At 40.2% G+C, this 27,305-nt stretch overlaps 1 protein-coding gene across 1 annotated transcript in view; it reads left to right on the top strand.

The window, feature by feature from the left end:
- Positions 1-1,986: 1,986 nt before the first annotated feature.
- The window catches only part of tmc6a (transmembrane channel-like 6a), a 53,473-nt gene continuing 28,154 nt past the window's right edge, over positions 1,987-27,305 (top strand). The window contains exons 1-4 of the mRNA XM_073856773.1: positions 1,987-2,215; positions 6,279-6,530; positions 13,653-13,822; positions 13,904-14,045. Of these exons, the coding sequence (XP_073712874.1) occupies positions 2,141-2,215; positions 6,279-6,530; positions 13,653-13,822; positions 13,904-14,045 (639 nt within the window). The 5' untranslated portion in view covers positions 1,987-2,140. The remainder of the gene's footprint in view (positions 2,216-6,278; positions 6,531-13,652; positions 13,823-13,903; positions 14,046-27,305) is intronic.

Genomic DNA, 27,305 nt, shown 5'->3' on the forward strand with positions numbered 1-27,305 from the left:
AGTGCATGATTTGACCAATGGGTTTAGGCCACTATGAATTTGGTTCAGAGATTGGGGTTTAGTGTTTTAGCAAGTCAGAAAAAGAGTTTACCTGGTAAATACACAATACAAGGGGGTAACAAGTGCCACTTTAATTTACAGCCCCCAAATATAATATTTACCTGGTAAATACACAATACAAGGGGGTAACAAGTGCCACTTTAATTTACAGCCCCCAAATATAATATTTACCTGGTAAATACACAATACAAGGGGGTAACAAGCACTTTAATTAACAGCCACTTACAATTTACTTAAGAGTATAAGTTATTTATAATTTTCCAGATAGTTTTCCCCCTTATTACCCCAAACATAACATACTGTTCCCTAAGTACGTACTGTAGAGATACTCTGTTGTTACAAATAGGTACACTGTAAATTCGGTTTAATTACGTGGTACATTGTGGGTTGTAATATAAACTTAATGCACACATACATCTATTAAACACTCGCATATACATACAAACTTTCGGAACTTGTATATGTGAGTGTTTATAGATGTATTGCATGCATTAAGTTATTCACAAGTGTATATGTATGCATTGCTAACTTAAGATGTATTGGTGTGAATTTCACATTAGTGTGCACATGTATTTCATAGGTATTTGCTTAAACATCCAATTGTATACATGTATATGCGAGTGTTTATATGGGTTTGTGGATGCTTTTATATATGTATTCATTAGTAAAGTATCATTTTCTAGCCGCGTGGCCCCTAATAAGTTTTCACTATTCCGACACAATACCTGTTGAGGGAGAAAGAGGGTGTTAGTATTTTTTTAAGTTCCTGTTCTTTCTGTGTTTTTGAAGCTTTGATTGTGTTTACGGTGCGCAATATAATGTGTTCATGTTTCACGTGTAAAAAAACTGTATTTTTCACACAGTTTACTTATCTGTATACCTGTTTTCACTGTCCTAAAAACAGTCTGATGTCTTCCTTGTTCTATGATTGTGTAGTTTGTTTAGTGTGTTGTGATTCGATAGCAGCTTAGTTTAGCAGAGCTGTTTGAGCTTAGCTGGCGACTGACGTATTCCTGTGGGCGGAGTTTAGTCAAAAACTGTTTTATTGATGTCATTCAAATGAGAAATAGAGGACTGTAGTCCAAACCGGCCGTTTGCTGTAGGCTTTGAAGGGGGAATTCTGTTAAAGGAAATATATTGCCTGACAGTGAACTTGAGCTTTATCATTTTACAGGTATTATTTATGCTCTAACAGCAACATTTAACACAAATTAAAGTTTGAAAAATGGGATCAGGAAGAACCTGACCTTTACATTAGAAGAGGTATGTCTGCAGTCAATATCAATTTGTCAAGTATTTTGGAAAGAGATAAGTTTATGTTGCTTTTGGTACGTAGTGAGAGATGTGCCTGACCAGACTACTATAGGAAGATCATTCCACCAGCAGAGAGTACTGAAGGTAAATGAGCGGGAACGTGATTTAGTGTCCTCTTGTAAAAGTATGACAAGACACTGCTTATTTGCTTAACACAACATTCTGGATAGGGTGTAGGAATGCAGGAACGTGTGAAAGTATGCCGGTGCAGTGCCAGTAAAGCTCTTTTGGTGAGCAGTAGTGACTTATACCTGACATGCGCTTTAAGCGGTAGCCAGTGGAGAGAGATGAAGAACGGTGTTACATGAGCCCTTTTGGCCTCCTGGAAGATGAGCCAAGCTGCTGCGTTCTGAACCAGTTGGAGTGGTTTGATGCTCTGTGCAGGAAGGCCTGAAAGAAGAGCATTCCAGTAGTTTAGCCTAAAGATTACCAGGACCTGGATCAGGAGTTGTGCAGCATGCTCCGTAAGGAATGGGCGTATCTTTCTGATATTGATAATAGGGATCAATACATATGATTAGCACCTGACCAAACCTCAACACGCCTATATGGAAACACAAAAACATAGCCAGGGAGAGGGAACAAAGTCAAATGGGTCAATGAGGGACAATAGGTACAGTACAAAGAAGATGATAGGTCTTCAGACGGTCTGAACAGTTAATGTACCTTCAAATGTTGTGAGCCACCAGATTATTTATAAAGACTTTTCATTTGCTCTCTGGATCAACATGAATATCTCAGTTTTGATTTTTCTTTGATACAGTCTATGCATAATCTTGCCTTACTTTGTCTCTCCAGTCTTCTGGTTTGTGCTGGAAAGAGATCCCAGTGTTTCCTAAAGGTAATTTACTGATTACTGTACCCACCTTTTTTCAGTTTTTTTTAACATTACAGTTTGTAATTATTATATCAGTTTTCAATGAATATGGTAAAATGCAGGACGTAAAAAGGTATGAGTGAAGGAGGATGTTTTACCTTCAGATAACATTGGTTGTCTGCCCCTAAGGATTTCAAAGTAAATATTAAATATATTGGTAATTTTATACGAGGTTGAAGATTTTATTAACCGGTTTTAATATAATCAAATGTCTGCAAATTTTTCGTAAGGCCGCACACAATGATTGACACACACAATAGACTTTTTTCATGAAAACACATTCAATCAATCAATCAAATCAAATCAAATGAATATGAAACTAATATAAACTATACATGATTGGGTAACAGGATTGGAAAATTTGGGGCCATGTGGTTTGCCTGTTTCGGACCATGTGTTGGTTTAGAGTTGAGTGATAAACATACAGTATATTTTGCATTGATCTATGAGTATTTTTAAGGAAGAATTAGAAATGTCTTGTTTTTTGTACTTTTGTTTGTCTTATTTGCATTGTTTACCTATTATGTATATTGGAATTGTATATCTATGTAATACTGTACCTTTTTACTAATTATATCAATCTGCTTGCCCTTAAGTGTTAATCTATTTAGACAAAGGGTGAATGTCTTTTGTATAGTTAGCACTGAAACGTCTGCTTGCTTTTTTCTGTTTTTAACTCAAGTGCAAATACAATTTTAAAAAATCAAAAATGTTTTTCTAGACTTCTCGTGTCTAGTTTGTATCTAGTGTGTGGCTAGGCTACCCACCTTTTTGTAAAAATAACTTTCTTGCGATAACTTTAACTTATTCCCCGCCAGCATTTTTTTTTTTTAAAGTTGCCTGACCGCATTTTTTTGTGATTTTCATAAAAGTTTTACAAAATGCCTTCCAGGAAAATTTTCTTCTAAAAATATAAACATACAAATATCTGACCCGTCAAGGAAACCAGTGACACAATTCGGCAGCACAAGTTTCAAGATAATGAGAAAGTTTTTTTTCAAAATTGGTGATTTTCATTTTTTTGCAGAATCTGTTAGTTGAGATCACGAAGAAACCTCTCCATGTTTGTGAGATAGCAGTTTTTGTATATATAAAAGCGTACATTTTGCGGTTGAAATCGGCTTGTTTTTCCGGAGATTCTAGCGTGCAGCGGGGGCGTCATTGTCTGTGTGTATTTACATACTGGATAAGCGGCTTTTGTTTGTTTTGTTTTGCCCCCCCCCCCCCAAGGGAACAGCGTGGCTACCTAATAGGGATAGTTAACCTAAAAATGAAAACAATGTCATTAATGACTCACCCTTATGTCGTTCTAAACTCAAATGACCTCTGTTCATCTTCAGAACACAGATTAAGATGTTTTAACGTTTGATGTAGTCCGAGAGCTTTCTGTCCCTCCATTGAAAATGTATGTATGGTTTCCATGTCCAGAAAGGTAATAAAAACATCATCAAAGTAGTCCATGGGACATCAGTGGGTCATAGGGGTGGGCGGTATGAGCAAAAATTCATATCAAGGTATTTTCCACTCTTACGGCAGGTATAGCGGTATTACGGTATGTTGCCATATGAGATAAAACATTTTGGAGTCACACTGTAGTAAACCTTAGTTAAATTACTGGCAAAATTTGTATTTTTAACCTTATGTTACTAATAAGTGAGGGATTGAACATAGACATGATTTTTTTTATCTTTTCCCATTTTTCCTTTAAAAGTGCCATTGTGTGGATGGGTGGACTTATCTTCTTATGCATATTGTCACTAATTTGGGAAGTATGAAAGTATGGAAATTAGTATGGTCATTTGCTGGTAGGCTATGTGCCTTATTACAATGTTTTACGCTACATCCAACAACTTTAAAGCTGTGTGCTGTGTATATCTTGTGTCTGTTTGATTTATAAATATACAAAGAAAAAGATTTTCTTTTTGTTGTTAATATGAACATCTGATGGGAGATGCCAACTCACTTTAAATTATTATTAATCCATGACCGCATTAATAAATGCAGTTTATATTAATACAAGTTAGTTATATTAATAAATGTATTTATTGCATTTAATTTAATTAACCAGCAGATTCACAGTGCCAAAAACACTCCACTCATACGTTTTTAAGCGTAAATATGCACTTTGTATTGTTTAATAGCCTCTCTAATTAATAAATCTGCATTAAGAAAACGAAATGTACCATTTTTAATGTGTTTGGTATGTTGCTAACGTTAACCGCTAAAGGACTCTGAAAGCGCTATTCATTTAACCGTAACTCCTCAACCATTTGCGCTATCAAAAAGGAATGGTTCTTAAAAGAAAATAAATTGCACTTTTTGGCAAATTATGGTTTACTTTTCGGTAATTTCTTGCTTTCCGTCCAATTGCTGCTGTTATCTGGAGAGCGCAGTAGAGAGCAGATCTGAGTGAAAAGGGAGTAACACCGTTAAACGCCTTTGAAGCAGTGAGGTAAAAAAGCCTCCTAAATGTATAACACTGTTGATGCGCTGTTGGTGTCTTGGGACTCAACAGCCAGACTGTTTAAGTTGATTTTCAATAAAGCAGTGTTGATCTTGTTCGCGTCTGGGTCCTCTTATGTTTCAGAACCTGGTAATGCTTGGGTAAGCAACGTGCTGGTTTCTCGCCAAACTCGCTGTATACAGATCACAACACCTGAAATATATTCTTTGGCAGGATTTGCGTGCACTATGATGTGCATCCTCTTAAAAAAAATTATGATTAAAAATGTATTGAAGTGCGATCTGAGCTTTTTGTTTTGTGTTTCTGTGGACAGCGCATCTCGGGAACGGATGTATGACTTTTAAGACTTGGGTAAACTTCCGCGGGGTCTTAAAAAAATAACATTCAGAAAGTTACATTTAAGTTCTAGGATGAAGATCTGGGCGTTTTAAGGCCTTAGATAAAACTTTCTGAAGGTTAGTTTTTTTAACACCCCGCGGGAACCCTGATAAGTGCAAAAATAGAATTTAAAATATGTAACGCCGGTATCAACGGTTTTGCAAAATCCATATCATGGTGTGACACAATACCGGTAATTACTATCATACCGGTTTATCGCCCACCCCTAGTGGGTCAGTTAGAATGTGTTGAAGCATCGAAAATACATTTTGGTCCAAAAATAACAAAAATGACGACACTATTTAGCATTGTCTTCTCTTCCGCGTCTATTGTGAACCGCGTGAAGTCACGTGACTGTAGTGACACGACTGACCTGTTATCCTCACACAAAGATCGTTGAATAATTGTCTACATGTTTTGTATATCAATATTTTCCATGACGTCATTGGCTGGAGTCATTGGCTGGTGGAGGAACGAGCGAGCGACTTGGCTAGCATACTTTTTGGAGTGCCTACCTTCACATGGCCACAACTTATCCAAACATTATCAGAAGGACTCAGTCCTTGGTTGAAATTCTGAGGATCCTTGACATTGGAACATTCCTTCGACGGATGTCGATTACGTAACATCCTCGAAATTCTGGAACACCCACTGTCTTGACAATCTTAAATTTTTCTCATCTCCTTCCAATCCTCTGTTAGTCATATGAGACAGGGTTGTCCGGTCAGTACGTGATTTACACTCTGATTCACAAACGCGTGTGTTTGGACTCGTTCTCGCTTAACAAAGAACATCAGGTGAGGGAGAGTGGAGGATGATGGGAAGTGAAGTCCAATTGACAATGATAGGGAAAACAACGGGAAACAGGCAGGGAGACAGATTGAGACTGTGACAGTATGGGTGTTTTGATTTTAGGAGTATGGCTTGTATGCATATCTTGAAACCCTTTATTGGTGCAATGTGCGCATATCAAATGATCAAATCTGATTTGAAGCTTGTGCCATATAAACACACACATCAATCCGATCACATTATTAGGTGTTCATGTTAACGCTATGGTAGGATTATCAATCAGAATGATTTCATTCAGATTGAGGCAAAAGATGTCCATGTAAGTTAATGATATAATAATGACATCATATATAATCCTGATGAAATCTAATTAAACCTGTTTTTGATGCCTAGGTTCTGTGTCGGAGCTGTTTTGAAGCATTCCGGTCCATTCAGCCATTTGAGAATGCTTTTAAAAGCATTAGCGCTTGCTTTGGCACTGAGGTTCTGATCTATTTCACCTTCTTCAGAACTCTCTTTTTCTACAACATCCTCCTCATCTTGATCAATGGGCTTTTTCTGCTCCTGCCACAAATTGCAATTCCTCCTCATTTTCAGAACAGCAGCACACATTCGCTCGCGGAGCCCTGGCTGCTCACTGGGACGGTAATGATCCATGCTTAAAATATAAATGTGTAGTAAAGGGTGGGAGGTCCTCTATGGAACAGTTTCCTCATTTCACATCAAACGGTAAAAACACATGGTTACTGTAGTAAAATCATGGTAACCACAAAATAACCATAGTTTTGACAACCATGGTTTTCAAAAACCATAGTTAAACCTTGGTTAGTGTAGTAAAACCAGGGTTCCCTTTCAGTCGGTCACTACGACGTCACGTCGTGACCGACAAATTGGGAACCGCTTCGCGGGTGACCTATCTACTTTAAGAAACTATGAAAACGCCAATGAACTTGGCATGCAGGTATTTGCATAATCCCAGCGCCGCCCGCCAGGTGCGTATATAAGCCCCAGGTGCACAATACCAAATCAGCTTTTATTGCTTCGAAGCCAGCAGACATCTGCTTACGAAAAGCGTACTGATCTTCGTAGATCCTTTTTTTCTGAAGAGAAATATATCTCAGCTTGCTGAAGTTGGTTGGGCTAAGACACCTCAGCGGAGGCTCGCAGTGTTTTTCTCCACCCTTTCTCTCTCTCTCTCTCTCTCTCTCTTTAATTTAGGATTTGAGTTCGAGTGAGTGCGTTGCCTCTGCCTGTGTGTTTCACCAGCTTGCACAAAAGAGTGATTTCTCTAAAGGAGCAGTACGTTTGAGCTTTGTGTCTTTTTAAAGACAGCCACTCATTCGTGTCACAGTCGGGTTCGTCTTTTTAAAGATGGAATTCCGTCCGTGCTCCGTTTCTGGATGCGGTGTGTTCATCGCCCCCCCTCGCACGATATCTGGGGGTGTGGGAACAGCTTCCCAGCCCGTCGCGTTGGCTTTTACGCACGATTCGTCTCGGCTATGTGATCCAGTTTGCCCGGCGTCCCCCCAAATTCTCCGCCATTCATTTCACTACGGTGAGAGCTGCCGATGCGCATGTCCTCCGTGCGGAGATCGCTGTCCTATTGGCGAAGGACGCGATCGAGCTGGTCCCTCCAGCTGAGATGAGGTCGGGGTTTTACAGCGCTTACTTTATTGTACCCAAGAAAAGCGGCGGCTTGCGACCGATCCTGGACCTGCGTTCGCTGAACCGTGTACTTCACAGAATGCCGTTCAAGATGCTGACGCCCAAGCGCATATTTCTATGCATTTGTCCAAACGATTGGTTCGCATCTATCGACCTGAAGGACGCGTACTTCCACGTATCGATTCTCCCCCGGCACAGGCCGTTTCTCCGCTTTGCTTTCGAGGGGCGAGCATACCAGTACAAAGTCCTCCCATTCGGGCTCTCTCTGTCTCCCCGTGTATTCACCAAAGTAGTGGAGGGGGCTTTAAAACCCCTGAGAGAGAAAGGTGTGCGCATTCTCGTGTATCTAGACGATTGGCTCATAATAGCTCAAACACGTCAGACGCTGTGTTATAGATTTAACTCTAAAACACCTTGCTCGTTTGGGTCTTCGGGTCAACTGGGAAAAGAACAAGCTTTGCCCCGTGCAGAGAATCTCTTTTCTCGGGATGGAACTGGACTCGGTCGATTTGACAGCTCGTCTAACAGAAGCGCGTGTACAGTCGATTCTGACTTGCCTGAATACATTCAAGAGCAAGAGCGCAGTCCCGCTGAAACAATTTCAGAAGCTCCTGGGGCATATGGCAGCAGCTGCGGCTGTGACACCGCTCGGGCTGCTTCATATGCGACCGCTTCAGCATTGGCTTCACAACCGAGTCCCAAGGAGAGCGTGGTTGCACGGCATTCACCGTGTTATCATTACACCTGCGTGTCGTCGCACTTTCACTCCGTGGTCAGACCGTGCGTTTCTCCGAGCCGGTGTGCCTCTGAGACAGGTCTCCAGGCATGCAATAGTATGCAGATGCTTCGGACCAGTAGCCGAGTGGCCATCGGGAGAGTCAGGACATTTCCCGGTGGGCCGGTAGTGTTTTGAGGCTGCGAGGGCCGGTCTGATAATAGTTACACATTGCAAGTTATATAGCAACCCCGTCTGGTGGCCTGATGTGCGGCCGTTTCCCTCTGGTCAAACTGCAGCCTCTTTGCTCAACACAGTAGGCTATATAAAAGTGCTCAACCTGTTCGGCAAGTCCAACCATGTTTTTAAAAAATATAGGGGGATAATTGAACGGCCCCTCTCCAAATTGCATAGCCTGTCGGCCTTTGATGTGAATAGCTGCGTCGCCGAATGCTTGTTTATTTCAGTACATATTCGGTCGGATTGATCCATCAAGCGGAGACTATTTGATAGAAAGTGTGGATTAAGGATGTTTAGAATCTCTAGCCTGGTGGTCAGTACTTGAATGGATAAAATCAGCACATTTGCAAAGGTTTATCTCCATATGGCTATATATAATAAATAAAATTTAGAAGGGTAACTTTGCAGTATCACATTTTATATTTCCTACTATTAGATTTCTATTAGATTTCCATATTAGTAGACGAGAGTATTCAACTGAAATATATAAATATCCTCACAACATTATTTTTTCTCAAAACTTTGACAAAAATTATTTTCAAATGAACTGTATTCTTACAGTTATTCAAAGATGCACACATTATTCCGGATATGATTTGAATATTAGACGAGATAATATAACGGCAATGGACGTCTCATATGCCATAAAATATGCACATATAAATTAACATTACAGCATAATGAAATGAATAAAAAGACAAGGAAGCAGGATTGGCATGTAAATTGTATTATTATTAGCGGGGAAAAAAGCAATATTACTGAAATAATCTCTGAGGTAATGCGCCAAACACGTTAAAATAAATAAGCAAAAACCGTGGAAAAACATTATTATCTCTCAAAACTTTATATGACAAAAATTATATTTAACGGAAATATTCTTACAGTTATTCAAAGATGCACAAATTATTCCATATTACTCCCGTTTTTGAGCACATTCATCTCTGGTAAGTGGTCTCGCTCTGTTATGTAATAGCTGATTGAGGTGCGCATCTCCGTCTTTCAACCAGGTATAATTTTGTATAGTTACTCATTTAGGAAAATTAGCCATGATTTAATGATTTCATTAATATTATGAAAATGTTTTTTTTGGGGGGGGGCAAATTGATTACGATTTGTTGTACCCTAGTTTTACTACAAATAGGCTACGAGACATTTTTTTTTACCACGGAGGGCCGGTGGTATACGAAATTTCCCGGCAGATTTTTTGGTCCCACTCCGCCCCTGCTTCGGACACGGGGTGGGGGGCCACGTATGATGGGCTTGCGGCTTCGTGGGTCTGGACGGCACCCCAGCTGCATTGGCACATAAATTGCCGAGAAATGAGGGCTGTATATCTTGCGCTCGTCCGTTTCAGCAACGATTTACGGGGCAAAGACGTATTAGTTCGCACAGACAATACTGCGACCGTTGCGTACATCAATCGCCAATCACCTCCTCACTTGGAGTCAGAAAAACTTGAGGTCTCTTCGTGCCATTTACATTCCTGGCACGCTCAATATAGAGGCGGATGCGCTCTCTCAGGCTGCACAGATAGATCTGTTTGCTTCCCCAGAGACGACCCATTGTCGCCTGTTCTATTCACTAGCCGACGACTCGCTCGGCGTGGATGCATTGGCACACAGCTGGCCACGACACATGGCAAATACGCGTTCCCCCCTGGTGAGCCTCACTGCGCAAACCCTATGCAAGATCTGGGAGGACGAGGAGAACGTGCTGTTGATGGCACCATATTGGACAACCAGGAGTTGGTTTCCAGAACTCTCTCTCCTCGCGACAGCCCCTTCTTTAAAGATTCCCCTGAGGAAGGACCTTCTTTCTCAACAAGAGGGCACATTATGGCACCTTTGGAACCTCCATGTGTGGTCTCTGGATGGGGCACGGAGGATTTGAGTGATTTACCGCAAGAGGTATCTAACACTATTGCTGCAGCGCGAGCGCCGTCTACGAGACAGGCTTACGCACTTAAATGGAATCTGTTTGTCAACTGATGTTCTTCCCAATGTGAGAGCCCCCGAGAATGCCTGATTAGTGTTGTGCTTTTGTATCTCCAGCATCGTTTGGAGAATAGGCTGTCACCATCCACTATTAAGTTCAATATCGCTGCGATATCAGCTCACCATTCACCCATAAACGGTAGGACAGTGGGTCAGCACGACCTGGTCATTAGATTTCTCAGAGGCGCTCGAAGGCTGAATCCTTCGCATCCTCCCTCTATTCCTCCTTGGGACCTGTCCTTGGTGCTGAAATCACTCCAGGAAGCCCCATTTGAGCCTCTGCATAGTGTGAGTGTTAACCCTTGTGCATCAATTTAAAAAAGTTACACATAGGTTCACAGGGGACAAATATGTCCATGTCCAAAAAGTGTCATAAAAATATTATAGATTAATATTTTTTTCCACTTTCACTGATGCCATTTTTTAACCAACATCAGCTCTAATCAAAATTACCAAACATTCATTAATTTTCAGAATGTTAACCCTTTAAATGCTGGTTTGTTTACACAATGCCACTGCTGTTTTTTTATGAAAAAGAAGAAAAATTTTAATTATTTTCAATTTACTAAATTCTAAGAAGATTTTTTTTGTTTGAGTATTACAGCCTTGGATATGTCAATGATTAACACCAACATTAATTTTTATGCATTCATATTTTTTATGCAGTATCAGATAAAAAAAAGTTACCTCTCAGGTCCATAAAGGACAAAAATGTCCATGTCAAAAAAGTGTCATAAAAATATTATAGATTAATATTTTTTTCCACTCACTGATGCAATTTTTTTAACCAGCATCAGCTCTAATCACAATGACCAAACATTCATTAATTTTCAGAATTTTAGCCCTTCAAATGCTGGTTTGTTTACACAATGCCACTGTTGTTTTTTATGGAAAAAAACGACACCTCCTTTGCAGCGGTTGTAGTCTTGTGATTTCCAGTACAATATATTTTTTTCATTCAAACTGTTCACACACACGCTCACACACACACACACACACACACGCACATTCTGGTTTCCATGTTTTGTGAGGACATTTCATAGATGTAATGCATTTTATACAATACAAACTGTATATTCTATTCCCCTTACCTACCCCATTCTCTAACACCAACCATCACAGAAACCCTTCTACTACTTCACATTTTCAAGAAACATCATTCTGTTTGATTTATAAGCTTGTTTTCTCATGGGGACCTCAAAATGTCCCCACAAGGTCACAAACATACTGGTATTCCTATCTTTGTGGGGACAATTGGTCACCACAACGTGATAATTACCAGGTACACACAAACACACACACATAAAATTTTTAGTACACACATACAAACCACACTCTGACATCCATACCAACACACCCACACAATTAGAGCTTCATAATATATCTAATTGGCTCTACAATATGCATAAGCAGAAAACAACAATAAAGCGATAATTTGCTTTATATGCCAAACCTAAAAAAATGGCACCATCTGGTAAAAAATAGTAAAAATTTAAATTTTGAAGCCTTGCCAACAGAAGGAAAGCCTGTTAACAAAGATTGCATGATTTTATAGTTGAATGGCACTGGGATTAAAAATTGCAGTTTTAATGGGTTTCAATGGGGATATTTTTGTCCAAAAGGTCCTGAGAGGAAGTATTTTGTGTACCTAGTAGAAAATAGATTTTTTAAAGGAAATGAAGGTGAAATATTAAAATTCCAATAAAAATGCACACCTGTGGCAAATTTTATGCAGTTAGCATTAACGCAGGCAAAGTTTTTAAAAAAAACTGAAAAAGACAAAAATTTCCTCAAGGATGCACAAGGGTTAAATTTCTTACTATGAAGACTTTAACTCGGATTGTGGATACTATAGCCCTTGCATATCAAAAGCAAGACGTGCCTTGTCCATTTAATTTACGTGCTCACTCTACGCGCAGTGTGGCATCATCTTGGGCACTAGCTCGCGGTTCCTCGCTAACGGATATTTGTAGAGCTGCAGGCTGGGCGACACCTAATACGTTCACAAGATTCTAGTGTCAGTGTCGAGCCGGTATCCACTCGGGTTCTTTCTTCTAACTAGTTAAGAACACAGAGGGTCGGCTCGTGTGTCGGCTTGGAGCCTCTATTTTGGTGCTGTAAATTTGCACCATTATGGAAGGCTGTTGAGGCAAAAACGTCACAAAAACTGTTTTTGCTCTCCTCCACCGCCATGATAGCCGATGTTGCGGAGCATCCACTGTCAGCCTATCACTGATGTATTCTTTGTAAACCTGTGTAGGCTAGGCGCCCACATTTGTCCCCTACGTGGGGTTCATTTGTGTGTATAGTCCGTGGGGTTCTAATCCTCCACGTTTTCCTTAGCACGTTTTCCTCTCTGCATACCATGTATTGTTCAGAGACTTTTTTGAGCAACCTGTCAGTTGTTTCATATTTTTTATGTCATCCATTCAACCTTCTTAGGGGATGGCTTCCGCAGTGTTCCTAGCTCCGCTCAGTTTAGGTCGCTTCCCCAGTTCGCTGGTTCACTATCGTGGGTTAGGGAACGGGTAGTGACCGGCCTTCTGCATTTCGCCTTAGGTTCCGCCCCCTATGTGGAGGGCGGAGGGCTTTTGCAGGCACTGGAAGGGTTCAGCTGCAGTGGCGTTTTGGTAGGGATTCCCAATTCGTCGGTCACGACGTGACGTCGTAGTGACCGACTGAAAGGGAACGTCTCGGTTAAGTATGTAACCCTCGTTCCCTGAAGGAAGGGAACGGAGACTTCCCGTCGCCACAGTTTGCTGTTCCATTGCTGTTTATCAGGCCGGGCACTGTTGCTCGGCTTCTCAGCAATAATATAGCTGATTTGGTATTGTGCACCTGCGGCTTATATACGCACTTGGCGGGGCGGCGCCGGCATTATGCAAATACCTGCATGCCAAGTTCATTGGCGTTTTCATAGTTTCTCGAAGTAGATAGGTCACCCGCGAAGCGGTTCCCAATTCGTCGGTCACGACGTGATGTCTCCATTCCCTTCCTTCAGGGAACAAGGGGTTACATACGTAACCGAGACGTTTTGCTGATAATAATCAATGCACCAAAAAACCATGGTTACTACACTTTTACCACACAAAAAAATGGTTAATTTTCATAAGGGACATTTCACTGAATGCTGTGGTCTTTCTTCCCCAACAGGGTATTCTAACAGACTCTGTTATGTTTTATGGTTATTATTCCAACCCCATAAGCGGAAATTGCGGAGCTAACAACAAAATCATGTGTCCTGAAGAATACAACACAACACTGGCATATATCTTTACCCTTGGGAAAGGCCTGTTTGTCACCTGTATAATGCTACTCCACAGGTTTGTAATTGTGTATATACTTTGTGTGAGTTAAAGTTCTGATTTTAGCCGATGTCTAAATCAATTTTGTTTTTCCTGTAGCATGTCAAAATCATTTGAGAGGACTTTCCGAACATTCAAGTCTAATGGTAATCTAGCTTTGAAAGTGTTCAGTTTTTGGGACTTTAACGTGAACAAGGAGCAGTCTGTGAAACGGCAGAAACTCATCTACACTCAACTGAAGGTTAGTATACTTTAGCCTTGGTGGAAATCACATTATTATAATACAACCCCAAATCAGAAAAAGTTGGGACACTGTAGAAATTGTGAGTGAAAAAGTAATGGAATAATTTACAAATCTCATAAACTTATATTTTATTCAAAGTAGAATATAGATAACATATTAAATGTTGAAAGTGAGATATTTTGAAATGTCATGCCAAATATTGGCTCATTTTGGATTTCATGAGAGCTACACATTCCAAAAACAGTTGGGACAGGTAGGAATAAGAGGCCAGAAAATTTAAATGTACAGATAAGGAACAGTTGAAAGACCAATTTGCAACTTATTAGGTCAATTGGCAACATGATTGGGTATAAAAAAAGCCTGTCAGAGTGGCAGTGTCTCTCAGAGGTCAAGATGGGCAGAGAATCACCAATTCCCCCAATGCTGCAGCGAAAAATAGTTTTCTGAGTTTCTCAGAGAAAAATTGCAAAGAGATTGAAGTTATCATCATCTACAGTGCATAATATCATTCAAAGGTTTAGAGAATCTGGAACAGTCTCTGTGCGTAAGGGTCAAGGCCGGAAAACCATACTGGATGCCCGTGATCTTCAGGCTCTTATACGGCACTGCATCACATACAGGAATGCTACTGTAATGGAAATCAAAACATGGGTTCAGGAATACTTCCAAAAAACATTGTCGGTGAACACAAACCATCTCATTCGCCTTTGCTGGCTAAAACGCTATAGGTCAAACAAGAAGCCATATCTAAACATGATCCAGAAGCACAGGGTTTTCTCTGGGCAAGGCTCATTTAAAATGGACTTTGGCAAAGTGGAAAACTGTTATGTGGTCAGACGAATCAAAATTTGAAGGTCTTTTATAGAAAAGTGGGACGACATTTCATCCGGACTAAAGAGGACAATGACAACCCAAGTTATTATTAGCGTTCAGTTCAGAAACCTGCATCACTGATGGCTTGGGGTTGCATGAGTGCGTGTGGCATGGGCAGCTTACACATCTGGAAAGGCACCATCAATGCTGAAAGGTTTATCCAAGTTCTAGATACATATGATCCCATTCAGACGTCGTTTCTTTCAGGGAAGACCTTGCATTTTCCAACATGACAATGCCAGACCACATACTGCATCAATTACAACATCATGGCTGTGTAGAAGAAGGATCCAGGTACTGAAATCGCCAACCTGCAGTCCAGATCTGTCACCCATAGAAAACATTTGGTGCATCATAAAGAGGAAGATGTGACAAAGAAGACCTAAGACAGTTGAGCAACTAGAAGTCTGTGTTAGACAAGAATAGGACAACATTCCTATTTCTAAACATTGGTCCTCCTCCAGCTGTTCCTTATATGTACATTTAACTTTTCTGGCCTCTTATTGCTACCTGTCCCAACTTTTTTTGGAATGTGTAGCTCTCATGAAATCCAAAATAAGCCAATATTTGGCATGACATTTCACAATTTTTCACTTTCAACATTTGATATGTTATCTATATTCTATTGTGAATAAAATATAAGTTTATGAGATTTGTAAATTATTCCATTACTTTTTTACTCACAATTTCTACAGTGTCCCAACTGTCACGGTCCTGTCGGACATCCGTGCTAGATGTAGGTCTGAGTGCATCTGACAGGACCGTGGCAGTATCATGTTCTGTGTGGGGACATGTGGGATCACACTCTGTGTGTGGCTTCCACATGTTCCCGGTGTCTTGTTGCTGTCGTGATCTTGCCAGACCTTAGTATTGTTTCAGGTCTATGTTCTGAGGGCAAGGTCAGGGCAGCATTGTGTTTTGTGGGAACACGTGTGTTTCACATTATTTCTGTGTGACACGTGTTCCCCAGTGTGGTGTGGCTGTTATGGTCCTGCCTGACCTTGGTTATTATCCAGAGGGCAAGACCAGGGCAGCATTGTGTTTATGTGGGAATACGTGTTGTTTCACATCATGTATGTGCAACACCTGTTCCCAGTGTCTTGTCACTTTTACCCTACTCCCTTATGTAATCATGTCTTAAGTGATTAATTATGTTCACCTGTTCCCCATTGATGTGGTGTCTTTATAATGCCCTTGTGTTCTCTGTGTGGTGTGCGTGCGTTGTTGTAGTTACTGTGTTGATGTTCCCCAGTTACCCATCCGAGTTATTCTCGTGTTCTGTTTGATTTGTGTTTCATCACAGTGTTTTGGTTCCTTTCTGTTTTTACCCCCTCGTGGGTTTTTCTGTTATTCCTTTTGTAAATAAATAATTGTTATATTTTTATACATCCTTTGCGTTTGGGTTCTCCTTTTGGTTTTCACTTCCCGGTGTAGAACCGGTCGTGACACCAACTTTTTCTGATTTGGGGTTGTATTCTATTTCAACACTATGTTGAAAAATGCTCTCTAATATGTGTCCAATCTTAACAAACCCTTGACTTGATATGACTGATCAGTAAAACATCCAAGGTTGACCAGAGTGTATAGACATAATAGAAAAGATGAACATTAAAGACATTAAAAAGTGCAACAAAGATACAGGAACAATGTGTAAAAACATTTGCATTCATAGCACAAAAACATCTTACAGTAATTCCTCTCTAGGCTTCATTTTTTAAATTCAAAATATAATTAAAGATGGTTGTTCATGTTAATTTAAGCTGGTCATTTCTGTGTGCTGTAGAACTTCTTGGTCAATAGTCCTGTTAAAAAAGAGGTAATGCCAGTCTTGAGTGATTAAATGAAGTGTTTACCCAAATAAAAAAAAAATCTCTAATTTACTTACCTTCATGACATCTGACTTCCTTTCAAAACATCAAAATATCATACAACAGAAATCAGACATGGTGGTGGCCATCATAGGCCCTTCACCAAATGGTGCACTTCATGTGGACTTTCGGTCTCTTGGCCTTAACAAATTGACAAGCAGTTAATGGCATTCTACTCTGGGCAGAATGGTTGTCGTCTGGCTGCCCGTGATTTTAATGTTGCATGTCTTGCAACGCACTGTTCGTCTTTTGCCATCTTGTTGAAGCCAAAAGCGATGACCCTCTGTACCCCTCCGGCTGACATGTTGATATCTGATCTAAGTGGGCGTGGTGTGCGTAAGGTACGAGAGGGCATGACGGATAATAGTGTCGTTTTAGTCATGACAACGCCATTCTCAGCCGGCGCTCCAGCTTGGTCAACTTAATTTTTTTAAATAATTTATATATTTTATATTCAAACTGAAAGCATGATGTGATTAACACTCAAGTCATTCAAGTCATCGTGTCTCAAGTCAAGTCAAGTCCCGAGTCTTTAACTTCCAAGTCCGAGTCAAGTCTCAAGTATTTTATTTTTTGTCAAGTCAAGTAACAAGTCACAAAAATAGCGACTCGAGTCCAAGTCACCAAGTCACAAGTCCCCATGTCTGGTGCTTGTTAGCTCAACTGTGTTAAACAACTGTTGTCTGTCTGAAATAAATCATTCATTCATTCATTAAAAAAAAGCTTCGAAACTTCCCTAATTTATAAACCCATTATAGCACAAATAATTTGTGTGTGAAGTGAATGAGTGTAATCTATGAAAAGACATGAATGACATTGGCTGCGCGTCTCTTATTTAGAATTCAGAGGTTTTTTAATTAATTTAAAAATTAAAAAATGCTGCTAATATCAAACTTCTTTGAACCAAACTGTAAAAAATTGACCCTTTTCATTTTATTTGGTTTTATTTAATTACACCACACCAGAAAATTTTGATAAATGTAACATAGGCTGCTTACACAAAGCGGGAGAGAGACGAATCCAAATGCAAGAAGGTTTATTAGAGTAATCCCAAAAGGGCAGGCAAACAAATCCAAAGGGCAATCCAAAAGCGTAATCCAAATAACAGGCAAGGGTCAAAACCATAAACATGAACAAGAATACATAACAGACTATGAACAGGAAACAAGACAAAACTATGAAACACTCGGTATGCAGTTGTTACACACGTACAATACTTCGCAGTGATATGGTCTCAATTAACCAGATTTATAGAAAACAAACAGAAAGTACGAAGTGAAGTGTGACATGACAAGATTTCAAAATGCATGAAAATGCAAAAAAGTTGATTGACAGAAATGTAAAAGAAATTTAGTCTAGTAGTTTACCTGGCTGTTGACATGTTTTAGTGTGAAACTAGCATGATTTAAAAAAAGTTATCATGATGAAATATGAAGCTAGCATGAGTTAACATGATTTAACATGAAGTTAGCATGATTTAGCATGAAGTTAGCATGATTTAGCATGACGTTAGCATGATTTAGCATGAAGCTAACATGATTTATCATGAAGCTAGCATGATTTATCATGACATTATCATGATTTAGCATGAAGCTAGCATGATTTAGCATGAAGCTAGCATGATTTATCATGAAGCTAGCATAAATGAACATGCAGCAAACATGATTTATCATGAAGCTAACATGACGCTAGCATGATTTAACATGAACCTACATGATTTATCATGAAGCTAACATTATTTATCATGACATTATCATGATTTAACATGAAGTTAGCATGATTTAATATGAAGCTAACATGATTTAGCATGAAGCTAACATGACGCTAACATATTTTAGCATGAAGCTAGCATGATTTAACATGCAGCTAACATGAAGCTAGTAAGATTTAACATGAAGCTAACATGATTTAACATGAAACTAGGATGATTTAGCATGAAGCTAGCATGATAAGCATGAAGCTAGCATGATGCTAGCATGATTAGCATGAAGCTAGCATGATGTTAACATGATTAGCATAAAGTTAACATTATTATAGCATGATTAACATGAAGCTAACATGATGTTACCATGATTAACATGAAGCTAACATGATGTTAGCATGATTAGCATGAGGCTATGATGATGCTAGCATGATTAGCATTACGTTAGCATGATGCTAGCATGATTAGCATGAAGCTAACATGATGTTAACATGATTAACATGAAGCTAGCATGATGTTAGCATGATTAGCATGAGGCTATGATGATGTTAGCATGATTAGCATTACGTTAGCATGATGCTAACACGATTAGCATGAAGCTAACATGATGTTAACATGATTAACATGAAGCTAGCATGATGTTAGCATGATTAGCATGAGGCTATGATGATGCTAGCATGATTAGCATTACGTTAGCATGATGCTAGCATGATTAGCATGAAGCTAACATGATGTTAACATGATTAACATGAAGCTAGCATGATGCTAGCATGATTAGCATGAAGCTAACATGATGTTAACATGATTAACATGAAGCTAGCATGATGTTAGCATGATTAGCATGAATCTAGCATGTGTCACGGTACAATTGATGAGAAGGATGTGCAGGTTAAACAGTTTTAATAAACATAATTAAAGTTCACAGTAGTACAAATAGTAGACATTCCAAGGAGTAAGACAGATGGTGAACAGGAGCAAACAACCAGTGACATAGAACAACGATCCCACAAAGACACAACCCAGGACACAGCATTTATACAAAAGGTGATTGGTAACAGCTGGTGACAAGAGGCAGGTTATTAACTAATGAGTCCAGGTGATGCCGATGATCAGTGACTGACACAATAAACACACACAAACACAGAACACAGTTTAACACTGTGACAGTACTCCCCCCTAAAGGAGTGGCTTCCAGACACTCCATACGACAACACATAAAAGTTCAGGTGGGTGGAGGAACGGGGGTGGATCTGGGGGAGGGATGGAGGGTCTAGAAACCCAGGGCGGGGCCGGCAGAGCAGGAGGCCAGGGTGGGGCCGGCAGAGCAGAAGGCCAGGGCGGAGACGGCAGAGCAGGAAGCCAGGGCGGAGCCGGCAGAGCAGGAAGCCAGAGAGGGACAGGAACCCAGGATCGTGCTGGTGGTGTCAAGAACCTGGGTAGAGGGAGACAATAGAAAGAGGCCCTCTGGGCCAGGTTAAATAGGGCAGAGAGTTCGAACCTGGCCATCTTGGACCAGGCAGTGAGGGCAGGGAGCTTGGGAACAGCCATCTTAAGACAGGCATAAAGTTCAATACTGGCCATAATCTTAGTGACAATAAAAAGTCTCTGGACCTTCGGGGTGACCACACTAGCTGACCAATGTGGCCCAGGGGGCTCAGATGACTCACTCGGCTCAGATGACTCACTCGGCTCAGATGACTCACTCGGCTCAGATGACACAGACGAAGGATCCTGGAAGGCATCACGGGAGACAGAAGAGCAGAACACGGACCACGCACACCACAGAGCCATGCCAAATATGGGAAGTGCAGAATGCGAAAAACATACCTCAGACGCCACAGAGCTGGGGAGCACAGGACGGGGCACCCCAGCCACCCGTACAGATACCAGTGGTGTATCCACCAGACTGGCGATTAAACATCGGAACTCAGGCCGCGCTGGAGAGTTCATCAAGGCAGTTTGGTGCAAAGGAGTGGGTGTGGCAGCAATTCTGTGAAGGGGTTCAGGCGTGGCCGCCATCTTGTGAAACGACTCGGGTGTCTGTTCCTGCAGGCTTAGTCTCCCAGTCCACAGCGTCTGGTGCACACTACACCCCCTCAAAAATTTCCTACGGCGAAACCTCCTGGATCTCTGAGAGGGGGACTTCACCTCAGTCTTGCCAAACACCCGAATCATCTCCCTTGTCAGTGCCTTGAAAGTAGCACAGCATGGGTGCTGGTTCTCCCACACCTCCGTACCCCATATGGCCGCAGGGCCGGTCAGCAGAAGTAACACGAACATCACCTTAGAGTCCTCAGTCTCAAAAGTCCTGCGATGCACCTCAAGATGCAGAGAACACTGGTTAATAAAGTCTTCACATAACTTAGGCTCACCAGCGTATCTCTCAGGACATTCCGTGCTAGGCTCCAGCTGACCACTCGACTCCATGGGGTTAGGGGAAACGGATGGTGTGGGTGACGCGGAACCACTCCGCAACAACTGGATCTGTTGCTGCCGGTCCGCCACCCTGGCACTCAGTGCTGGTCTCACCCGCTCCAAGTCATTCTCCTGTGATTGATCCATCTGTGAATCCCTGTGTCCAAATCCTGTGACTGGATAACTCGCTCCTTCTATACTGGTGGGATCGTTCTGTCACGGTACAATTGATGAGAAGGATGTGCAGGTTAAACAGTTTTAATAAACATAATTAAAGTTCACAGTAGTACAAATAGTAGACATTCCAAGGAGTAACACAGATGGTAAACAGGAGCAAACAACCAGTGACATAGAACAACGATCCCACAAAGACACAACCCAAGACACAGCATTTATACAAAAGGTGACTGGTGAAAAGAGGCAGGTAATTAACTAATGAGTCCAGGTGATGCTGATGATCAGTGACTGACACAATAAACACACACAAACACAGAACACAGTTTAACACTGTGACAGCATGATGTTAACATGATTAGCATTAAGTTAGCATGATGTTAGCATGATTAGCATGAAGCTGATGTTAGCATGATTAACATGAAGATAGCATGATGCTAGCATTATTAGCATGATGTTAACATGATTAACATGATGTTAGCATGATTAGCATGAAGCTAGCATGATTTAACGTGAAGCCAACAAGATTTAACATGAAGTTAGCATGATTTAGCATTAAGTTAGCAATATTTATTATGAAATTAGCATAAAGCTAGCATGAAACTAGCACGAAGCTAGTATGACTTAGCATGAAGCTAGCATGAAGCTAATATGACCCAAATGTCACGACAGGGTAGGAGAGACAGGACGCAAACGCAAGGTTCCAAATAAATAACATTTAATAATAAAAACACGAGGGCTGACAAGGTGAATACAGAAACTCAGGAACATGAACACAGGAAACAGACAGGGTATCGAAGACAATGATCCAGCAGTGAGCAAACAGAAGGCAGAGGTATATATACACACAGACTAAATGACAAACAGGTGTGATGAGGCAGGTAATTAATCAATGAATGTCCAGGTGATAACAATCGGAACAGAGACAAGACATGACACGGATTAACCGTGACACCAAAGACCCAACCCCCATGTCTCTATGATGTTCGGTTCCAGAGATATAAGGCTTTGTTTATTATGTTGCTAGGCTGCTCATATTTGATTGCTAGGGGCGTGGCTTAATACCTCAATAAGGATGGTGAGCGACTGATTGGTTGCCTGAGTAAAATGAGCCCACACCCATGTCTCTATGACACTGTGCTGCAAAGATATCAATCTGGGCATTTTATAATGGCAGTTATGGGAAATGTTGCTAGGGTGCCCAAAATGGTTGCTAGGGGCGTGGCTTAATAACTCAATAAGGATCCTGAGGGACTGATTGGATGCCTGAGTAAAATGGGCCCACCCCCATGTCTCAATAGGTGTGTTCGACTTCATGCGGCGCTGCGCAGACCGATCGGTCAGCTTGAAGCAGTGCATTCCGGTTAGTATTTTTGTCCGACTTCAGCTGGCGCTGCAGGCACGTGACTGTGTCATATGGTTTTTAAGTACCGCGAGAGCGATTCGAGCAGTTAAATGGTTGTATGTATATATATATATATATTTTTTTTATGTGTGTATGTATGTAAGTGTGTGTGTATGAATTTTTTTTTTTCTCACATTTGCCTTGTAGCCACCCTGTGGATTCTCTATGTATATGCATGTCCTATGTCACTCAGGTGTTTCTTATCACCACATATAAAAGAGATAATTGTTTGTTTGGAGTACATACCCTGAAGAATGATGTTTTGTGCCGCTATGCTTGGGTTGTTTTCCTTACCCCATGTATTTTTAACTTTCTAATATGAAGTAGCCAGTTTAATAAAGGCTTTTAAAATTTTTCATTGAAGAAGAGTGGATTCATATTTTTGATATATTCATTTGGAATTCCCTATCCCAAAGAGCACCTTCAAATATTTGTTTTTTGAACTCCCTGAGCACCCTGGACATTATTTTTCTCATTCCTAACACTTTGTTAAGGGTTACTAACTTAGTTGGTTTGTAAACTGTCTATAAACATAGACAAAGTTGCAACAAATGACTATAATACTTTGTTAAATAGTTAATAAACAGTACCAGTGAAACATGTGGGTTGTCCTGATACTGTACTTGTAACAGTGTAAACATTGCTACACAGAATAAAGTAACTGTTCAAGATCCATTGGTAACTAATGTCATATTTGCATAAACTGTCACTACTGCATATTCTGACACTAGCACAGTAAGATAAGCTATGAAAAAATAATGTTCCTCTGCCTCTTTCTGGTAAATAACGTATAGATGGTTTACAAAGTATTTATTAAGTAAAACAATCGGTTTGCTAACAGTTAAATGACAATAACTAAAGATTAAATAACTAACAATTTAGCATCTATTAATGATGGTTATTATAAAGTGTTACCAAAAAGATATGTTAGCAATAGCATTTCCATATTTTGATATTTATAAGGGATGCGACTGCTTTCACAACCACCAATGCTTAAAAACTTCCCAAGCTATTGCTTGATGCACAGAATTTATTGTGTCGTTTTCCTAACCCCATTTGGTAAATACATTATTTTGTTAAATAGATTATCACGGTGTGGAATAGTTCGTTTCATTAGCACTTTCATTAAAATCTATTACAAAGCTACAGCAACGTCATGGAATTAAACAGCGATTTTGGAACAGATCTGCGTCTTCCTTATCTCGTTAAAAAAAACATATTACAGTATGTAACAGTGGCGAACCGTGAGTACTTCAGCTGGGCCTTCAAAATATGCAATGAAGTGCAAATGCCTCTCCATGCGCAATTACGCATGGCGCAATAAATGAAAGTCACAAATTTAATGGATAGGTTCTACTTACTACACCGCCTTAATTCTTAAAAACAGGAAAATGGAGACAAGTGAGCATGGGGGAAAAAACACCAAAATAAATTGAGAGTAGTTTGTTTTTCGTAAATTTTAAAATTCAGAATATAATACTAGGCTATTCGTATTTCGTTAAATCATACAGTGAACGTGTAAAAATTCTGAGCACGCAAAGTTAAATTACAGAATAGGCATCGTTTGCCTTTAAATGCAGTTTTAAAGCTTAAAATTACTTTAATCTAACTGATAAACACAAATACAGACTCTGCTGCTCTGTAAATTTGCATTTAATTTTTGTTTTTTGTAAATATATATTTAGCTGTAGGATAGCTTGTTAGTCTTTTTTCATAAGGGGAAATATAGCACCCTGCGTTCTCAGTGCACCTCCTTGTGGCTTATAACTGTTATATTTTGCGGGCTCGCAAAATCCCTAGCCCGAGCCCCGGTGAATGTTTTTGCATTCTCTGAGATTTTGTTAGGTAATTATATTGTATGTAATTCGGCGTCGCCTGCAGTCATTACTATCCTCAAGTAAAACTGTCAGGAAGTGAAAGTATAATTAAACCCATTATTTTTCTCGTGTTCACGTCTGATATGCGCAGCGCAGCTGCACGCGCATCTCTCGGCTGTGCTCTTCACGAGTACCCGCTTAAGTAATTTCGTTTTTACCTCAGCCCTATCAAACTAGCCACAACGTCAATCACGTTTTCTGCCATTTACCTCAACCACTCTCACCGCAGAGATTCGGGCCATTAGACGGTCTATGATTAGGACTTCTTCTTCTTTGGTGTTTTACGGCAGCTCGCATCCAGCTTGTTGCATGATTAGGACTTCATGAAGGTTTACAATGCTTTGTTTTTTACCCGCCCACTTGAAATCAAAGCGTGATTGGTCGATTTTCCCGTCACTCTCCACACCAAAACACATAGCTTGGCCTTCCTTGGGATTCTTGAAGTCCTAACCAATGAATGAGCCAGTTTACCGGGCCTTAATAGAGACAGACGATTCTGATTGGATATGAACCTGACAGTAAGCTTAACGTTAGAACATAGATGAGAGAAAATATATTACATGTATTAAATTAAATTAAATATAAATTTAAACATGTAAAAACATATTTTTATTGAATACTTTATTATTTATTAGTATTATTATAAAAAATATTTTTATTAATTTTTTTAGGCCTTCTCTGAAGGCGTAGAAGGCCCTGAAGGTTCCCCACTGGTATGTAACCATATTCCGTTTGTTCGAGAAAAAAGTTGGACTAACTGTTCGTTACAAGCAGCATTTGCCGTCAGGCAGGTATAGCTAACATAAACAGATTTTTGCTACTGCATAACGTTACCTGCTGCAAAATTACATCATTTGCACAATACAACAAGTAGAGCTATTTCATCCAATGTAAATTATTACTTACCACTATCTTGTTTTTTCTTATCCTCCTCTTCCTTTCTCTTCTTTCTTTTCTGGCTTCCAGAAGCATAATAAAGCAATAAACCCCAAGAAGCAGTGGGTTACCAGCGAAGCGAAGCGGAGTGCCTAAACCCCCTTAGCTGTTATAAAATGCACTGGTAACCCAACGCTTCGAGGGGTTTATTGCGTTTATAAAACGGTTACTTCATATGCATAAAGTTAGCGGGATTTTATAAAATAAAACACAAATAAGTTGTAATTATATTAGTATAAATATTACTCTTCCGCCAAACAAAGTAGTTCCTCAGAATCAAGTGTGACTGAAACAGAGCGCAGTTCACAAACAACACAGACGCAGCAAAGATACAATGAAAATATGATATAAGACCGTGGTGTTTATGTTATAAATCACCATTCATCTAATTTATACATTAACATTTATATTGTGCTGCTGAAGTGATGATCAAATATGCTTGTAAGCATGCTGAACTCTTTCCCCGTCAGCGTTTTTTTAAGTTGCCACCCGGTTTTAGTTTAATGCCTTACAGAAAAATTATCTTCTTTAAATAAACATAAATATAAAATGAAAAAACAGACCATCAGCTTTCAAACAACAACAACAACAACAACAAAAAGTTTCATCCTACCTTAATTTGTTCTCTTATCAGTTATCACCTCTCAAATTTTCAGCTAAAAGCGGAGATAATTCCATTTTTGTGAAGAACTTTAGTAAGAAATCATCAGATTCAGACATGAAGAGTACTACACTGTGTTTTCAGTGAATGCGTCAATGGGAAAGATCGCCACCCAGTGGATAATAGCGGGCGTATGAACTTCAGTTATAAACTCCTCAGACAACGTTTTCTCTTTATTGACGAGATGACTCAACAGTATTTATTGACATTTATTGTGCAATTGTAGACAAATTAAAAATATGATTAAAGACTGTTGTGTTTATTCTCATAAATCAGTACGCAGAAACAGTGGCGCAGTGATACTTATGTAATGTGGTCTGAACCGTGAGGTTACCGGTGTATTTTATCACGGCTTAGAACGCGTTTCAACCAATCAGAATGAAGAACCAGAACTGCCCGTTTTATAAATCCGCTTCATGATGACTGCCGAAGTTTTGTATTTTGCCGGCAGCAGAGATCACGTGGTTGGCTGGCTGCCTTTTGTCAGCGACTAGTACTGAGAGGGGGCCCCCTTGAGGTAGCCTGGTAATACCATCCTCTGCTATTTTGCTTCGCTTCATAGACAGAGTCTGGCTGGGCATAATTGACAATCGTTTTCCTTCTTGTGGGAGGGGCTTGTCTGAAGTTTAAAATCATTGGTCTAAACGTAAGCCAATCACACATAACATTTGGATATGATGTGCTTTATGCGCCGATCAGCCGCATCGAATATCTGCTGTAAAATACACGTATAAACCCATCGAGCGAAATACCAGAGTTAACATGGCTATGAACGACTTTTGCAGATTATGTAAAGTAAATCGTGCCAGAGCTAGTTGAACACTATCCTTACGGTGGCTTTCCACTCACGTCTAACGGGAGGAACGCCCCTCTCTCCTCTCAAACTCTTCCACCAGACAACCATAACCATATGTAAATTAAATCTTCCTACCTTATTTTCTGGTTAATCAGGAATGTCACCAAAGAATGCTTGCCCACGCGTCCTCCACCATTAACTGTTAACAATATAATTCCATTCCATGATTTCTCGATCGTTGTGCACGTCAAGCTGTGCTGCACACAGTTTTTCCAAAAACTTGTTGGGAGTAGGGCAACAACATAATCTCCATTCAAATGTTTAACAAACACTTTTCTTGTTCGGGTTTAAGTTGGCAAGTGCCGGTTCTCCACAACAGAGCAAATAGCTTTGTGTGTCTTCATGTCCACAACAAACTACAACCGTGATTCGGCGTTTAGCGTCTACGTCACGGCTCTCAGCCCGCGCTCTGTTCGTTGATTGGACGGTCGTTTTGAGACCGGAGGAAAACGGTTTGAATGGGAGGTATCTCAGACTGAGTACAGAAGCG

This window comes from Misgurnus anguillicaudatus, chromosome 19 (genome assembly GCF_027580225.2).
Source record: "Misgurnus anguillicaudatus chromosome 19, ASM2758022v2, whole genome shotgun sequence".
NCBI lineage: Eukaryota > Metazoa > Chordata > Actinopteri > Cypriniformes > Cobitidae > Misgurnus > Misgurnus anguillicaudatus.